The 16,684-nt window shown below is 40.9% G+C and overlaps 1 protein-coding gene across 2 annotated transcripts in view; it reads left to right on the top strand.

Moving 5' to 3' along the window:
* PDE11A (phosphodiesterase 11A) overlaps positions 1-16,684 on the top strand; it is a 226,632-nt gene that overhangs the window by 176,965 nt on the left and 32,983 nt on the right. For both annotated transcript variants that reach the window (XM_029910560.1, XM_026647595.1), the window contains 3 exons: positions 2,167-2,276; positions 5,747-5,837; positions 9,271-9,371. In XM_029910560.1, the coding sequence (XP_029766420.1) occupies positions 2,167-2,276; positions 5,747-5,837; positions 9,271-9,371 (302 nt within the window). The remainder of the gene's footprint in view (positions 1-2,166; positions 2,277-5,746; positions 5,838-9,270; positions 9,372-16,684) is intronic.

The raw sequence follows: 16,684 nt of genomic DNA, 5'->3' as shown, positions 1-16,684 counted from the left end.
TTTGTATTCATAATTTTATATGGTATCCTTTACTTTTCAACAATTGTAAGCAGTTGATTTAATTCCTTCATTAAATGAGCCACCCTAGTTCGTCAGAGATTTCTGTTCTTGAATAAACAAAGCCTCCTTAAGTGTTTCCTTATAATAACCAAAATCAGCTTGAGATTCTGAGGTTCTGTGCTCTAGGGCTATTGGAACCCAAACTGAATACAGAATTCTAGATAAGCTCTATCTAGGAATTTTGATTTGTACTCCGTCCCTTTGCTGACGCAGCCCAGTATCCTGCTTGCCTTTATTACTGCAGACATACACTGGGTTGATGGCTCCAAGGATTTTTTTTATAGTAACCAATAAATCCTTATCCTGGGTCAGTACACTGCGTCTAAAACACTCTATATTTTGTTTTTCCTCCTCACACCCCTTGTCTTTTTTTTAAATAGTTGCCTGCATTAAACTGCATTTTCCATTTACTGAGCTTGTCAACTAAAAGCTCAAAATCTCTCTGAATCTGGTTGCCTTGTTCTACAACTCTGCTTTTGGCCTTATTAGCAAACTTTTCTATTTTACATACCATATTCTCAATAAAATCATTTGCATAATGCATCTTCCTGACAAAGGTCAACTGATGAAATCAATATCTGGTCTTCTCCAGTGCTAACCTCTTTTGAGCTGGAGAAATTCACAGTGATAATTGCTTATTTACCTTCTCGGAGATACTCTGCTATCCATCAAACTATTTTGCATTCTATGGAGCTGATCGTGCAGAAGTGCTGAGCATCTGCAACTCCCATGGACTTCAGTTAAATTTGTTGGTGCTCAGCACTGCTGAAAGTCAGGCCCCATATCATGACTTCCTACCTTAGCCTGTCATTTTTGGTGTCAACATTACCATACGCTTTTTCAAAATCTGAGGATCAAATTATTCCTCTTAGGAACAAAGGCGCCGAGGGAATGGGGTAGTACGGAGTGCAACGTGTGTGATTTGAGGTGTGTGAAGACATTATGCCTGCGCAGGGCAGGAGCAGGCATAATATCTCCACGAGTGCTGTGTGGGAGCAAATTCGTAAGAGAGTTCTGCTGTGTCTTTAGAAAAAGGATATCAGGCAGTCCTTCTAGAGCAGCTCTTCAAAGCACAGCGGTCTGCCAATGGCACACCCAACAACCCAGGCAACCCCCTTCTGGGAAATTTAGCACGATCAGCAATGCTAGTACCTCCTCCCCTGGTCTCAGGCTGCTCAGGCAGACAAACTACTGTATGGCTACCTCCCTGCAGGGGAATTCTAGTGTCAGAAGGGGTTTCCTGCATCATCACCTCTTCTCTTCACACCAGCATATTTGGACAGGACCTAACTGGTGCCAATGGTGCATTATAACTCATGAATCTAAGCATTGTCCGAGACACTGAGAGTTCAAATCCAACCCAAGACAGAAATTGGAAGTTAAAACAACAACAACAGCACATGTGAGCTAAGGTGGCCATGATTTGGCCTAAAGTACATTCTGTATGTCTCATATCTACCATATCAGTTTTATTGCTGAAGAATTCCAGTGCTTTACTTAAGAAAAATCTCCTCTCAAACTCATGCAGGATATTTCTAGTAGAATTATGCTATTCAAAGTGTTTCCACCTAAAATTATGGAACATTGTTTCTAATCCCCTTGTTGCAGTGAACAAAACAGTCTCTGACTGCTTTAGTATTTGCATAGCTGATATTTAGCTTCTCTCTTTTAAGCCTTCTTTGATTTAGCTTGTAAGTTGTCTCCAGCAATGTACAACAAATAAGCACCTCAGGATCTAAGAAGTCTCTGTCTACTTAACAGTAATTTTAAAATGGAACTGATTTTGTTTCATGTTTTTCACATAAGTAAATTCAACTTCTCATCTTGGTGTGTAAGAATTTTTATTTTCAGCTCTTTTCCCACTGCACCTTCTGGGTACTGGGGAAGAGAGTATTAAAAATGTGACAGAGATAATAATAGATCACTACAAGGACATTATCTATTCCACTAACCATCTAGCATATAGCAGTGAACATAATATGACAACAAAGCATTTATCTTGTCCTTATTTAAAGGATGGTGGTTTCAAAACAAAGATGACTGTTACTCGATGGACTAACATTATCTATCCTTCCTGCTTCTGATAGTTATTTTTTCTGTTCTCAGACAGCAGGATTTCAGGAGATTCTGACTGAAATTGAAATTTTAGCTTTGATTGTGGGATGTTTATGTCACGACCTTGACCACAGGGGAACCAACAATGCCTTCCAAGCCAAGTAAGTTTTCTAATTCTTATTACTTTAATTTGTTTCCCTTCCATATCAGAGCAAAAGGTGACAGGGGATAAAGAATGAAGCATTAATTTCCAGGCTCCTAGGCCAAGGCCAAGTATTCCTGTGCTTACATGTAATGAGGGACTATCCATCTTTATAATTCCCTATTCTTTTTGGTAATTGCTGACTTGCCCTTTGTGTCATGCTCTTGATTTGGGTTGCCCCTTGTGAACTAACACCTAATATAGAAATGTGATGCCAAACACTGATGATCCCTCCAGTCAGAGTATCTGCCAGCTAGAGACCTGCCGACACTGAGCACGAGAAGCATTGCAAATGCCCCAATCTCTCTTTGGCTGGTATGTTGGAATCATTGTGAAACCTTTTCTGGTTATTTAATACATTTAAATAAAAGCAGGTAAAACTGAAGCCTTGTGTCCACAAAAGGGTGACATTCACTCCACCTGCATAAAGCCAAAGTTTTCAATCTTTGGCACGTGGAATGGTTGCCACCAACCTAAAACTATGGTGTGGGGATCTGTGCAATCTGATGTGGCAGTTATTCCAGCCTAACTCCGCCACACCCGCTGTGCGGAATACTAGGGCCACTAGTTCCATACAAACACAAGTATGTGGCTTCTCTTCTGGCCTAGCCCCAATGAGACTATGGGGCTGGCTTGGAGACCTCTGGCATGGTGCACAGGGTGTGTGAAGGCACCTCTGTGAGGCCAGCTGGTTGATGGATATGCTGTTGAGCTTGTGTATTAGACTTTCTATTCAGATTCTTATCTGTTAAGTGGAGTCTTGCACCTGCTGTACAGATCCCAGTGAATTTCACTCTAAAAGGAAATCTAGTTTAGGGGTCCTGGGCCTGATCCTGCAACCCTTACTTACACAGTTATGCTCTACTGCCACAAGCAGTCCCCTGCTCCACGTGATTGCTGGTAGAGGCAGTTCAGTGTAGTGGGGGGAGGGAGAGTTTATTCCCTTCCTTTTTACTGTGGTGATAAGGAGGTTCCTTTGATCAAAGGGCATCTCTCTCCTTTCCCACTCCCACCACTGCCATCCATGTTTGGAAGGGGTCAGGAAATCTCCCATTACAACATCCCAGCTGAGCTCTGCAATGGAGTTGTCAGATAGATGTCTAATGCAGGACCTATATTGTTTCCTTGGCTCACTGCAATAAAGGAAACGTGACCATCTGCAGATAACCAGAATCCGAAAAAGATCGGGGTTTTGTGGTCCCTGGACCACAGCACGGTTTTCTGGCTCTGCCCTGCTGCTAGTCCTGTGGACCAAAGGGAGAGGTGGCCAACTCCACAGCTATTTGAAAGCCAGAGAGCTGTTGTGCTAATTTATTCCCCCTCGACACATTTTTGTGCAAAAAAGGAGCACGTGTGCCACAGTGTGTAGTGTACATTGACTGTTTTGTTTCTTAGGGCAAACTGGCTCATTACACTCCACCCGTGTTGATGTTTCTGATGCACCCAGTTAGCATTTCCTTAAGCTGCTGTTTCCTCAGCTGCTGCTCACTCTCAATGAAACAATGACATTGTCTGGCTTGTCACTTACCAAGGCAAGAAAAATCAATTGCAGTGCTCAAGAGACAGGACTACTGGTGCAAAGGTTACAAAGTATCATCAGCTGCTTTATGCTGCTGGAGTCTTGGCGAGAAGCAGAAAAAAGGGAAAACTGTGTAAGACAAATGGGAAAACTTTGCTGATTGATTTTCATGTTCCTAATTCACAGAGATAAGACTTGTGTAGGATTTAAATCCCTATAGACTCAGACTCTGATTAACCTAACCGTTTCTCTATTGGAATGTTTATTGGAATGTAATATTTCTCTTGGGAAGTTTGAAATAGAGGATTTCAGCACTTGAATGCTGTCACTTCCAGTACAACTGACAACTGAGTACAAAGAGGATACTGTCTTTTTCTAATGCCAGAAAGAAATTATTGAAGACATTTAAGAGACGACATGACACACAGATAAAATATCCCTGAAAACAGAAATTGTACCTCTCATAACAGCAGCTGTGATTTATTCTTCCAAGCTTACTTATAAAGTTAAGCATCATATTTTCCTGTTTTATCTTAGTGCCGAGTACCAGTGTTTTGTGTGATGAAAGATCAAGAGGTATATGATGGAAGCAGCATCAAAGTTCTCTGAAATTGCTCTGTTAGTACACCTCAGCACTGTTTTCTCTAGGGATGATGTTTCCCACTCATCCCCCTCTCTATTACAGCTGCCCCTGATGATTAAATATCAGTATGGTACAGCTTTGTAGTATATGCTCCTAGGAGACGCCTGCTATTCGTTTCTAGCATAATCTCTTATACTCATTTCTTTGGAAAGAAAACCCATCTTGTCGCTTTAGGCTGGGTCTCAGAAGTGAAATACTGGTGAACATTAATCTACTCTGACAGTCCAATCCCACTCCCCTCCACCTTCCAACAATTCTCAATTTCATAATTACATTTCATAGTTTTTCTTCCTTTAAAGTTTCAGCTTAGAACTTTTAAACTGTATGCTACATATTTTGCAACTAGCTTTTATAAAAAAATAACCATGATTAGAAATATATTCTAAGAATGTTAGACTTTTATGGTTTCCGCTTCTGTTTTTGCTTCCTCTTTCTCCTTAGTAATTTTAAAACCACTCTGGTGTTGCCCACTGCAGGGACAGCATTTTAATTACCCTTGAGCTCTTTTACAGCAGAATTTTGCAAATACCTGCTATCTACCATTGTTATTATATGTATTAGGGACTGGCTTGGTACAAAGGTAGAGGAAAAGGCAATCCCTGCTCCACTACGTATATTACATGTCTGTGACTGTCTGTGACTGTGACTGTGTGTGTGTTTGTATATATATATAATACACCCCTGCAGTATATGGAACATATACAAAACGTCACCTAATTTGGAATGAAACTAGTCTTACTCTTAAAAAGCAACAGAGAGTCCTGTGGCACCTTTAAGACTAACAGATGTTTTGGAGCATAAGCTTTCGTGGGTGAATGCCCACTTCATCAGATTACTCTTGTTATTACAGACAGTGATAAGGCACCATCACTTAGGTGCTTTTGAAAAGCTCACCCAAAATGTCTGTATTGCTCAGGAGGAATCCTTAGCTGGTCAAAGCAGACTTAACAGGGTCCAGAACCTGCAGGTCTATAATATTAATTGGGTCTAGCCATAGATCAGTACAGGGAACCGTGGCCAGTGGGAGCGGCGATTGGCCAAACTTGCGGACGCTGCAGGTAAACAAACCGTCCCGGCCCACCAGTGGATTTCCCTGACGGGCCACGGGCCAAAGGTTGCCGATCCCTGGATTAGTACATTGAGCTATGGACTTTCATCTCTGCATTTCCATACACCATATTGGAGAGTGTTTGGGTGAAGACATCACTTAAAATGTGTTTAGTAAGAGGGCAGATGCTAATTGCTAATGTCCCTTGTTCTGTTTCAGGAGCGGATCAGCTTTGGCTCAACTTTATGGAACTTCTGCAACTTTGGAGCACCATCATTTTAATCATGCTGTCATGATTCTTCAAAGCGAGGTACCAGACTAGCTGGATTATTACTTTCACTGTAGGGTGGGGGGCTGTTTCACCTCCAGGGAAACACATCCCATGCCCAAACTCCTTTAATGGCCCTTTCCTCCGGGCAGCGTTTACTGACTACCACAAAGCTCTCACACAACACAACATAAAACAATTTAACTGCAACTGCTGACTATTTTCCCCTGAGACTCTCCCTGCCTCATTCAGCCAGGGGAAAAGGACATAATCTTCCCCTCTATCCCCCTTGGATCATTCATCTTTCTTATGTATACCCTTCTCAGCCATTTGATAGCCAAGGAACTCTTAATCCTTTCCCAGCTAATGTGTTTACCTTGTCACACTCACCTTCTCTTGTAAAAATAAAAACCTGCTTTCCTTTTATGGGCAACCACAATATGTACAGTATGCTTGGAGTGTTTAGTTTTGTATTTTCAATAACTGCTGTTGGGTTTATTACATATACTGCAGTAACACCCAAAGTGTGCTGGGAGCTTCCACATATATGGGGAGGTATAGTCCCTGCCCTGAAGAGCTTACTTTTTAATTGTACGCATGATGTGACAAACTAGTGGTGTAACAATAAGTGGGGGAAATAGGCAGACACTGGTTACAAAAATAAATCATATACCGGTAGTTACTAAGTTGGGCACTTGACTTTTTACAGAATATCTTCATCAAAAGAAAAATGAAAGCCATATCTTCAAAATGGGGGACTGCATCTTGGAAAGCAGTGACTCTGAAAATGATTTAGGGGTTATAATAGCCAAACATGAGCTCCCAGAGCAATGCTGGAGCAACAAGGCTAATCCAACCCAAGGATGTATAAACAGGGGAGGAGTGAATTGGAATGGGAAGGTGATTTTACCTCTGTACATGGCATTGGTGAGACCAATACCAGAATACTGCTTACAGTTCTGGTATCTACATTTTTTAAACAATGTTGAAAAAACTGGAGAGGGTGCAGAGAAGAGCCACAAAAATGAATTGAGGGCTGGAAAAAAACACCTCATATTAAGAGACTTAGGGCTTGTCTACACTTAAAACGCTGCAGCTGTGCCACTGTAGCACTTCAGCCAATGGGAGGGCTTCTCCCCGAGAGGCAGTAGCTGTGTTGACAGTAGAAGCCCTCCTTTCGACATAGCACTGTCTACATTGGGAGGTAGGTCAGCATAACTGACCAGCCCTGAGCAACATAATTATACCAAAATAAAGTTACTAGAGTAGAACAAGCCTAAGAGTTCAATCTATTTAGTTTATCAAAAACGAGTTTGGGGGGAGACTTGATAAGTGCTTTGACAGGGAAAAATACCAGGTACCAATGGGCTCTTTCACCTAGTGGAGAAAGGCATAACAAGAACCAATGGCTGGAAGCTGAAGCCAGACAAAAATCAAATTAGAAACAAGCCACAATTTTTTTTTTTTTTTTTAAACAAGGAAGATGATTAATCATTGGAACATATTACTGAGGGAAGTGGTGGATTCTCCATCTCTTGATATCTTCAGATCAAGACTGGGTGCCTTTCTGGAAAATGTGTTTTAGTGGAACAAAAGTTATTGGGCTCAAAACGGGAGGGCTTGTGTGATACAGGAGGTCAGATGAAATGATTTAATGGTCCCTGCTGGCCTCAAAAAAATCCCCACAAATCTATGAAAAACTTCTTCCCTCCCTGGGCAAAGTGTTCCCTTACCCAATTTACTCCTTCTCTTTCATCATCCAAACATCATCTGTCCTGGCAACTCCATCCAATTCACCCTGCTATGATTTTAAGTCGTACATTCTGTGAGTTGTTACTTGTCTGTATAAAAAATTCACAGATGGAACCAAACACTCTCCAACTGGGAATAGAGACAAATTCAGATCCTCTGCTTTTGCAAGTAGATAACACGCAAATTTGCACCAAGTATCTGGACCTCTCACTCTAGTGGGCTGAAATTAGATTACACTCTATATGTTAGTGTTTAATATTCTAGTCTAGCTGTGTTTTCTAGGGGGAAATGTCATAGCATATTGTATTATTTCTTTAGATTTCTATCAGCATGAACAAAAAAAAGGTGCCTGTATTTGGTCTAGGCACCTTTGACACACGTGATCATGGGTTTTGTGCTGTGGTGATGTTGCCTTATACATTATGAAATAGTTCAGCAAGCAATAAAGCCTTGAATATAGTGGGATAGCCCTTTGTTAGCTGTTTATTATATAATATTTCAGATTTACTAGTAAGTAATTCTATGCTGTGAGTATCTACTGTTTTTTGAGCACATACGGGTTTGGGCTTTTCTTTGTACACCATACCTAAGTTGTAGTCTATAACTAAATGTCTTCTAGAATTCCCCTCACCTTCCCAACACATAGGTGAAAGGAAATCTTTTACAAGATTAAGGTCACTAGAGGAAGAAAAGATGCCCCTTATGTATGGAAAGCTCTTGTTTTCTTTATAGTGTTATAGCTTCTTCCTAAGCACTAGATGGCAGTGCACATTGGATATGAAAATTATACTGCTGTCAACTATCAAAATTAGATTCAGTTACCAAAAACATCATTATATCTAAGAGTAGGAAGCAATACCTAAGTGTGATGTTAATATGTGAATGTAATCATATGTGACTGACGTTACAAAGTCCAGTATTAGCTTAAAGTTCAACCAAATTCAACTGCAAATTTCATTCAGTTTGTATTCTCTGGATAAATGGTGGGCTCTGTGTTCCCCCTTATTTGACACGTCTCTAACTATAAAACTGTTAGTATTATCTTCCTTTCCCAAAACAGCAACATTAAATAATTTGTTCCCTTTCATTCTGGCTGTAAAACATTTTCCAGAATCATAAGCCTTCACCGTCCTTTAAAAAGTGCCTTCTTACAGGGCCCACAAGGTCTAGGGCTGTACAAACTTAGCTTCTCCTCAGTCTGAGTTACTAAAGCCTGTACATACAGTGAGATAGTGGAAAATAGTCAGGGTGAGTGGAGAGCCTGTATTTTGAATGAAAAACTGATTTAGTGTCTTTGACTGCTCTAACAGCAGCTTGCATGCCTTTGAGCAGCAGCATAGATAAATCTGTTGGCAGCACAACTGAAAAGCCACAAAGCACAGCTCCAAAAACATTTGCTAAAAGGGAAAGATTGAGATGTATCCATAGTTTTTCCTCCATAAACTGGGTCTGTGCAGAGTCAGACTAAAGAATAAATCTTTTTGCAAGAGGCTGTAATATTAGCACAGTTAAGAAACACAGCCCAGCTTTTTGAATACAGTGGCCAACACTTCCTGTCCTAATGTAATCTCAGTAGCATTAACTTTATTATTTTATCATGGTTTTATCATGATTCGGAAAAAACTTCTGTGTAGCAAAATGGGGCAGATTACAGTGTTAGAAATCTTTTAAAAAATCTATAATGATTGTTAGTCCTTTACCTTCTCTCTCTCTTTCATTACAGGGTCACAACATCTTTGCTAACTTGTCCTCCAAGGAGTACAGCGACCTTATGCAGCTTCTGAAGCAGTCAATATTGGCAACAGATCTCACTCTGTATTTTGAGTAGGTATTGGCACTGTTTATATTTGACAAATGAAAATCCAAAGAACATTGTCTAATGACCCATGAAGCACCAATGGGGGTACGTAATATATTAAGTTAGTGGTTAATTATGGTTGGAGATATTTAGTCTAACACTTATTTTATCTTAGGCTAGTGGAAGTTTCTCATCTGCCCAAATGAGTTTCATTTTGATATTCAGCAAAAGCTAAGACATATCCTGTCCTCAAACTTGAAGCAACTGCAGAAGAAAGTCATAGCCCAATCTTGTATTTCCTCTACACAGGATTCCCAAAGGAGACTTTCATGTGCAGAGTGCAGGATTGTTTCTGTGGGCCAAAACTACAAAGAGATTGTACATTTTTAGCCCTTTTTGAATTTCTAGGCAAATCCCCAATGGTGTTATCATTTGTGCCACACCAAAAAAAAAAAAAGGCAAAAAAGCTGTATTTAGTTACACCACCTGAGCATCTGGCCCTGTAAATCAAAGTAGCTCCATTGAAGACAAAATGTGATGATTTATATCAAACGAGGATCCATCCTGCAAAGTTTAACTGAATCAATCATGACTGGAGGTGTCCCATAAATGCAGTTATTTCATGTTCCTTCTTGGTTTTCCTATCACACCTCCAAGTAGTCAAAGTAACACGAGTTCTTCCATTTTCCTGGCACTGTAATTAGTTTATTTTAAAAAAAAAAAAAAAAAAAAGCACACCCAGGAGATTCAAACTGAGTAAACGAATGTGTAATAGGCATATGGAGTCATAGGTGCAATTGTTGGCATCTCAGTTTTACATTTCCTAAGGCCTGGGCTACACTAGCGGGGGGGTTCGAACTAAGATACGCAACTTCAGCTACGCTATTCGCATAGCTGAAGTCGAAGTATCTTAGTTCGACTTACCTGGCTGTCCTCACGGCGTCAAGTCGACCGCCGCAGCTCCCCCATCGACTCCGCTTACTCCTCCTGCCGAGGTGGAGTACAGGCGTCGATTCGGGGATTGATTTATCGCGTCTAGACGAGACGCGATAAATTGATCCCAGATAGATCGAACACTACCCGCCGATCCGGCGGGTAGTATAGACGTACCCTTAGCATCACACCTCCAACAAAGTGTTTCAGTCAGAATCCCACTTGCTGGCATGCACTTGGGGAATTTACTGGGAGAAGTACAATAGCGTCTGCCCAGGCACAACACTGTTCCATCCTAAGGAATTTCAGTGTATTAGAAAATAGCTTGTTGTCTATTAGCACCCTACTTGCACTCCACTAGGTGGCATTTACATATTGATTTTTGAGTTTGTACGGAAAGGGATATGGATTTTTCCTTCCTCGCTCCTGAGTGCTGATGGCTTGATGCCAAACCAAGTTTCAAAAGAACTTCAGGCAAAATCTTTTCCTCATCTGGGTCTGTTAATCTATATTTAAAATATGCCATACCATTGGGCACCGATTGGAATGGGGCAAACAAAGCTTGCTCTGACTGCTCATTGTGTTATTTTAATAGCTTTCTTTTCTCCCCCATGGTAGTCTACATCACCTAAAGACTTTTCATAGACAAATTGAGGCATTTGCCTCTCAAAACAAAATTAAACATTTTTGCTAAAATAGCTTAAAACAAAAATTACTTCAAGATGTTCTTTTAGCAAATGTAACATACACAGTGGGCCCTGACCAGGAGAAAGCTGCCTTCACAGCTACTACCTCACACTTTCTGGCCCTTCCAGTCTAGTAAGTTGTCTGTGCAGACTGCTCCTGATTTTGATGGATAATATGACAATGGAAATTGCCAGTGACTTAGGACAGTGATGTCTGGGACCATAATGAGCACTCTGTATGCCCCCCCCCCCCAATGTCCCAGCACAAGTAGCTAGTGCTCCAAAAATGATTGGCATTCACTGGTAAGGGGGTGTGGGCAGGTTGGCTGAGGGGTGATGATGATAAATTTTTTCCACAGTTCCTGAGCAGATTCAACCAGCAGGATCCTGGGGAGCCCCTGGAAGAGCATCAGGTTCTCTCTCAGCAAAAATACCCAGGAGAGGGGAGGCAGTTGCTGCTCTTCTCTGGGGGGATAAATCCCCACCTGGGCACAGCCGCCCTTTCCCCCTCCTGACACCAGAAGTACTATCACATATTAAGACAAATCCAGCTTCTATTGTGCCGTTTGTGCTAATAGAACTACTCATACTATTCTATGCTAATTGTACAATTTACTCTAAGTGTGTTTGAAAACCACTACCACATAAGCTTTCTGACTGTACATGCTTTTAAAAGCCAAATTATGCAAACTGATTCTTTTGGGCAAGCACATTCTTGCTGCATTGACATAATTTCTCAGTTTTCTGCCTCTTAAATGGCTGAGTGGGGGGGGGAGTATCAGCATTGCAGTATTCTTGGATCTCCACTGTACTGCTGTTCATAAAGTTCACTTAGCACTCAGGGATTTGGTTTGCGAAGCAATAAAAGTATAGATGGAGGAAGACCCTTGGGACTTGCTCAAGATATTGTATGTTTATAGGACTTTAACTAATGAATAAATAAACAGATTACCTACAAGTGAAAGATCAGACCTGGCATTTGTTAGATGTGTAGACAAGTTGATGATAAATTATCTCTAAGTTTTAGTGGATAATTTAAGCAATTTTAGCCAATACCTGTTCCTTAAAAGTCCTTGTGTAAACAGTTGTTCTTAAGCAATCCTTTCTGGCCAACAATTAGAAAGCTCTTTACTAACCAACAGTGACATTTGGAAATAACATTGATGGGTTCCAGAGAGGATTGGATACAGTCCTCCTTGGTTGAAGTGAGAGTTGCTATGATGGGTGAGGGGAAAAAAGCCATCCCTCACATGCATAAACTCACATAATTGCTCTCACCAAAGTTATTCTAGACAAGTTTGCTTTCTGTAATTCTGGCCAAATTATATATCAGCTTCCTCTTTTAGATCTAGCTAATGAATGTGGTTATTTTTTTTAACTGGACTCTCAGCTGTAAAGGAGCCAGACAATTCTCCCTTGTACAAGAATGAGATAATACAATGGATTGAGACCAATCACTAATATTACTATTAATAAACTCCTTGCCAGGCTATTATGTACTTGTCTCTCCTGTGAACTCCAGGTAATGTATGGAACCCAGTCTACTGAAAATATCCTGTGGTTACTACACTGCCTTTTTTTTTTTTTTTTTTTAGCAAATTTTTTTTTTTGAACTGTGATACTTGCTAGTACAGTATATGTTACCAACCTGCCAATGAAAATATTGCTTATTGTGGACATTTGTATTGTTTCAAATTTACCCACTTATAGCAAAGTCCTGTAGTTCTTACTCAGGCAGAACTCTCCTACCATTTAGGATTTTAAGTGAAACCAGAGGTTCTATTCCTTCTACCAGTGCATGTTAAAGTGAACAATTGACATTTGTTTAACATTGTAGTTTTACATGTATCCAGTTAATTTTATGCATAAAAAAAATCAGTGACAAAAATCAGTATTTTTTGTCAAAGAAATAATTAGCTATTGTCAGGCAACAGTCAACTACCAAAGTTTTCTCAAGTACACTATGGCTGGGAATAAATAGAAATGCATGTATTTCAGAGCCCCAAAAGTGACTTTCAGTTTTTATTTATGAAAAGAGAAGGGGAAAAAGGCCATCTGCTTCTCTTCATCCCCCTGGTATCCTAGCCCATTTTTGTCTTTTTTTTTTTTTTTTTTTTTAAACTTAAGTGTCTTGAAGTCTCCACTAAACATGAAATAAATTAGAAAAGTTTCAAATGTGTTTTCTGCATTATCACTGGTAGATGAGTTTTTGAATGCAAACTCCTATTTAAGCCCTAGCCCTGCACAGGGGACCACTATGATATTCTGACCTCCTACGCAACGTAAGTATCTAGATAGGTAGTCTTAAGGGTACACTTACAATGGTACACAGCAAGAATACAAGGGTGTACCCAAACAGAACAGATTACAGGACTGAGCCCATATTTCATGAGGTTCTCAAGGGAGGGAATTATTATTGTTTTTGTCTGTTTAGTGCAATGTATACCCATGACACTGTATAAATAATAAACAATGAGATTAGGTGAGAATTAGGTCTGATTACTTGGTCTGGCAATGAGTCTCACACTAGGCAACAGAATAGAATTGAAAAAAAAATTGTAGCTATGAGTTCTCATACTTACAGCTCACGATAGTAGTGTTATACACGTACCAAAAAGATACAGGCGACCCAATGGCCCAGTAACAACATTTCATCCCTTATACTTTTCCTTAGAATTTCTGAGATTTACTGAAATGATGTCCTGAGTCACTGGACTGTAGGCCTTTATTATATATTAAGCCAGCTTTATCTCTGAGCATGAATACATCAATAAGTATTTCTCTTCAGCCCCTCAAGTGGATTACAAAATAACTGAACATTACGTTTATTTTGGACACTCTTGAATGTCACTTACATAGCTTTATTTACAGAAGTTACAAAACTGGTCCTAGTGGAGACCATGTTTAAGCACCCACTAAGGCAGCGTTACGTTGTTTCCTCACACATGGCTGCTTTTCAGACTGAGCCTTTCCGATGCTAGAATCACTGTGCGGATTTAGTATGTTCCTTCTGCATCTGTTCCAGTGGAGCTGTCAAGGCTGTATCCCCACTTTGAACTTTAGGGTTCAAATGTAGGGGCCTGCATGAAAACTTCTAAGCTTATCTACCAGCTTAGCTTTGGTCCGCTGCCACCATCACAAGAATTCCCTCCCTGGGAAGCCTTGAGAAACCTTTCACCAATTCCCTGGTGAACACAGATCCAAACCCCCTTGGATCTTAAAACAAGGAGAAATTAACCATCCCCCCTCCTTCCTCCCACCCTCCTTTCACCAACTCCTGGTGAATGCAGATCCAAACCCCCTTGGATCTTAAAACAAGGAGAAATCAATCTGGTTCTTAAAAAAGAAGGCTTTTAATTAAAGAAAAAGGTAAAAATCATCTCTGTAAAATCAGTATGGAAAATACTTTACAGGGTAATCAAACTTAAAGAGCTCAGAGGACTCCCCTCTGTCTTAGGTTCAAAGTACAGCAAACAAAGATACACACTCTGGTAAAAAGGTACATTTACAAGTTGAGAAAACAAAGTAAATCTAAGACGCCTTGCCTGTCTTTTTACTTACTAGTTTGAAATAGGAGAGACTTGTTTAGAAAGATGGGGAGAACCTGGATTGATGTCTGGTCCCTCTCAGTCCCAAGAGCGAACCACCCCTTAAAACAAAGAGCACACACAAAAGCCTTTCCCCCCCCCAAGATTTGAAAGTATCTTGCCCCCTTATTGGTCCTTCGGGTCAGGTGTCAGCCAGGTTACCCGAGCCTCTTAACCCTTTACAGGTAAAAGGATTTGGAGTCTCTGTACACAGAGAGCTGTTACCCTTCCCTTTATAGTTATGACAGGAGCTTAAAGCAGCTGTTACTCAGAAGTGTGTGGCTCACCAAAATGTCTTGAATCATCTATATTTTATGTTACTGCTTTATTCATCTCTCTGCTTTTTATTTGTGATGTCACAATGTTCAGGGTGGGCATAAGAAGTCACCTTTTCTTCTGAACTGTCAGTTTGCTGCCCAGATAATATATGTATTGCCTAGGAACCACAAATAACTGGAGATCAAAGAATTATCTTTATATAGTGTTGTGAAGGCCAAGACTATAACAGGGTTCAAAAAAAGAACTAGATAAATTTGTGGAGGATAGGTCCATCAATGGCTATTAGCCAGGTCTGGTGTCCCAAGCCTCTGTTTGCCAGAAGCTGGGAATGGGCAACAGGGGATGGATCACTCAATGATTACCTGCTATGTTCATTCCCTCTGGGGCACCTGGCATTAGCCACTGTTGGAAGACAGGATACTGGGCTAGATGGACCTTTGCTCTGAACCAGTATGGCCATTCTTATGTTATCAAATTTTGATCTACTGATATTTTTCTGGTAAGACTTTGGCAAGGAAATGTGTATTAAATAGAAAAATGTAAAAGCCTGCCACCTCTGGCTGTGCTAACAACAAATGTATAGCTGCCAATGACCAGTTTATGATTAGGCTGATTTAAGATCTATGCGCCAGCTACTCTAGGCCATTAAAATTTTCATCATTGCAGTATTTATTCCTACAGGGACGGTTATGCCATCATGCCATGAATCTATGTGAAATAAATTAATTTTGTTTTCTGCTTGTGTGACTTTGCATTGTATTAGCAACTTTTGTAAAATCCAGTCACTTTATATCATATTTCATGAAACACAGAGAGTGTATAATGTCATCATATGAGCTGCTTCTCATTAGTGTGCTAGCAACCTCCACATTAAATAAGGGGGTTGGGGAGAAATCATACAATGCCATTAGAAAAATTCTGTGATTTGCCATATGTCAGTGAGAGGTCTTGGTTGGAATACAATGCAATAACAAACAAAGAGTTTAATTATTTCTGTATTTAATTGTGTTCTTATAGATTCATAGATTCCAAGGCCAGAAAGAACCATTCTGATCATTTAGTCTGACTTCTTGTATAATACAGGCCATAGAACTGCCCCAAAATAATTCCTAGAGCATAGCTTTCAGAAAAAACATCCAATCAATTTAAAAAATTGTCAGTGATGAAGAATCCACCACGACCCTTGATAAGTTGTTGCAATAGTTAATTACCCTCACTGTTAAAAATGTATGCCTCCTTTCCAGTCTAAATTTGTCTTCTTTCAACTTCCAGCCATTGGATCATGTTTTATCTCTGCTAGGTTGAAGAGCCCATTATTAAATATTTGTTCCCTCTGTAGGTACTTACAGGGCCAGCTCTAGGTTTTTTGCCGCCCCAAGCAAAAAAAATTTTGGCTGCCCCTCATCCCAGCCCTGGGCTCCTCGCCGCACCCCCCTGCCGCCCCAGCCCTGGGCTCTCCCCCACCTCCCGCACCCCCCTGCCGCCCCAGCCCTGGGCTCTCCCCCCCCGACCCGCACCCCTCTGCCGCCCCAGCCCTGGGCTCTCCCCCACACACAAACACACCCTGCCGCCCCAGCTCTGGGTTCCCCCTACCCCTCCACCATTGCCCCCCCACACACACCTCCTGCCACCCCAGCCCTGGGCTCACCCACCCCCCCACCTGCACCCTCCTTCCGCCACAGCCTTGGGTCACTGGTAACTCGCTCCCAGTGCAGGTCATTCAGCAGGAATTTTAGATGTGCACAGAACACAGACAGGACTGGTTCCCGTATGGTTACAGAACTGCAGTAAAGTGGAACAATTTTCGGCTTGTGTGATTGGAGGATATCTGGATGCATATTATAAGACTGTCCT

The sequence above is a fragment of the Terrapene carolina genome, unplaced genomic scaffold (genome assembly GCF_002925995.2).
Source record: "Terrapene carolina triunguis isolate 2854851 unplaced genomic scaffold, T_m_triunguis-2.0 Scaffold62, whole genome shotgun sequence".
Lineage (NCBI taxonomy): Eukaryota > Metazoa > Chordata > Testudines > Emydidae > Terrapene > Terrapene triunguis.
This window is presented reverse-complemented; position numbering and strand designations above follow the sequence as displayed.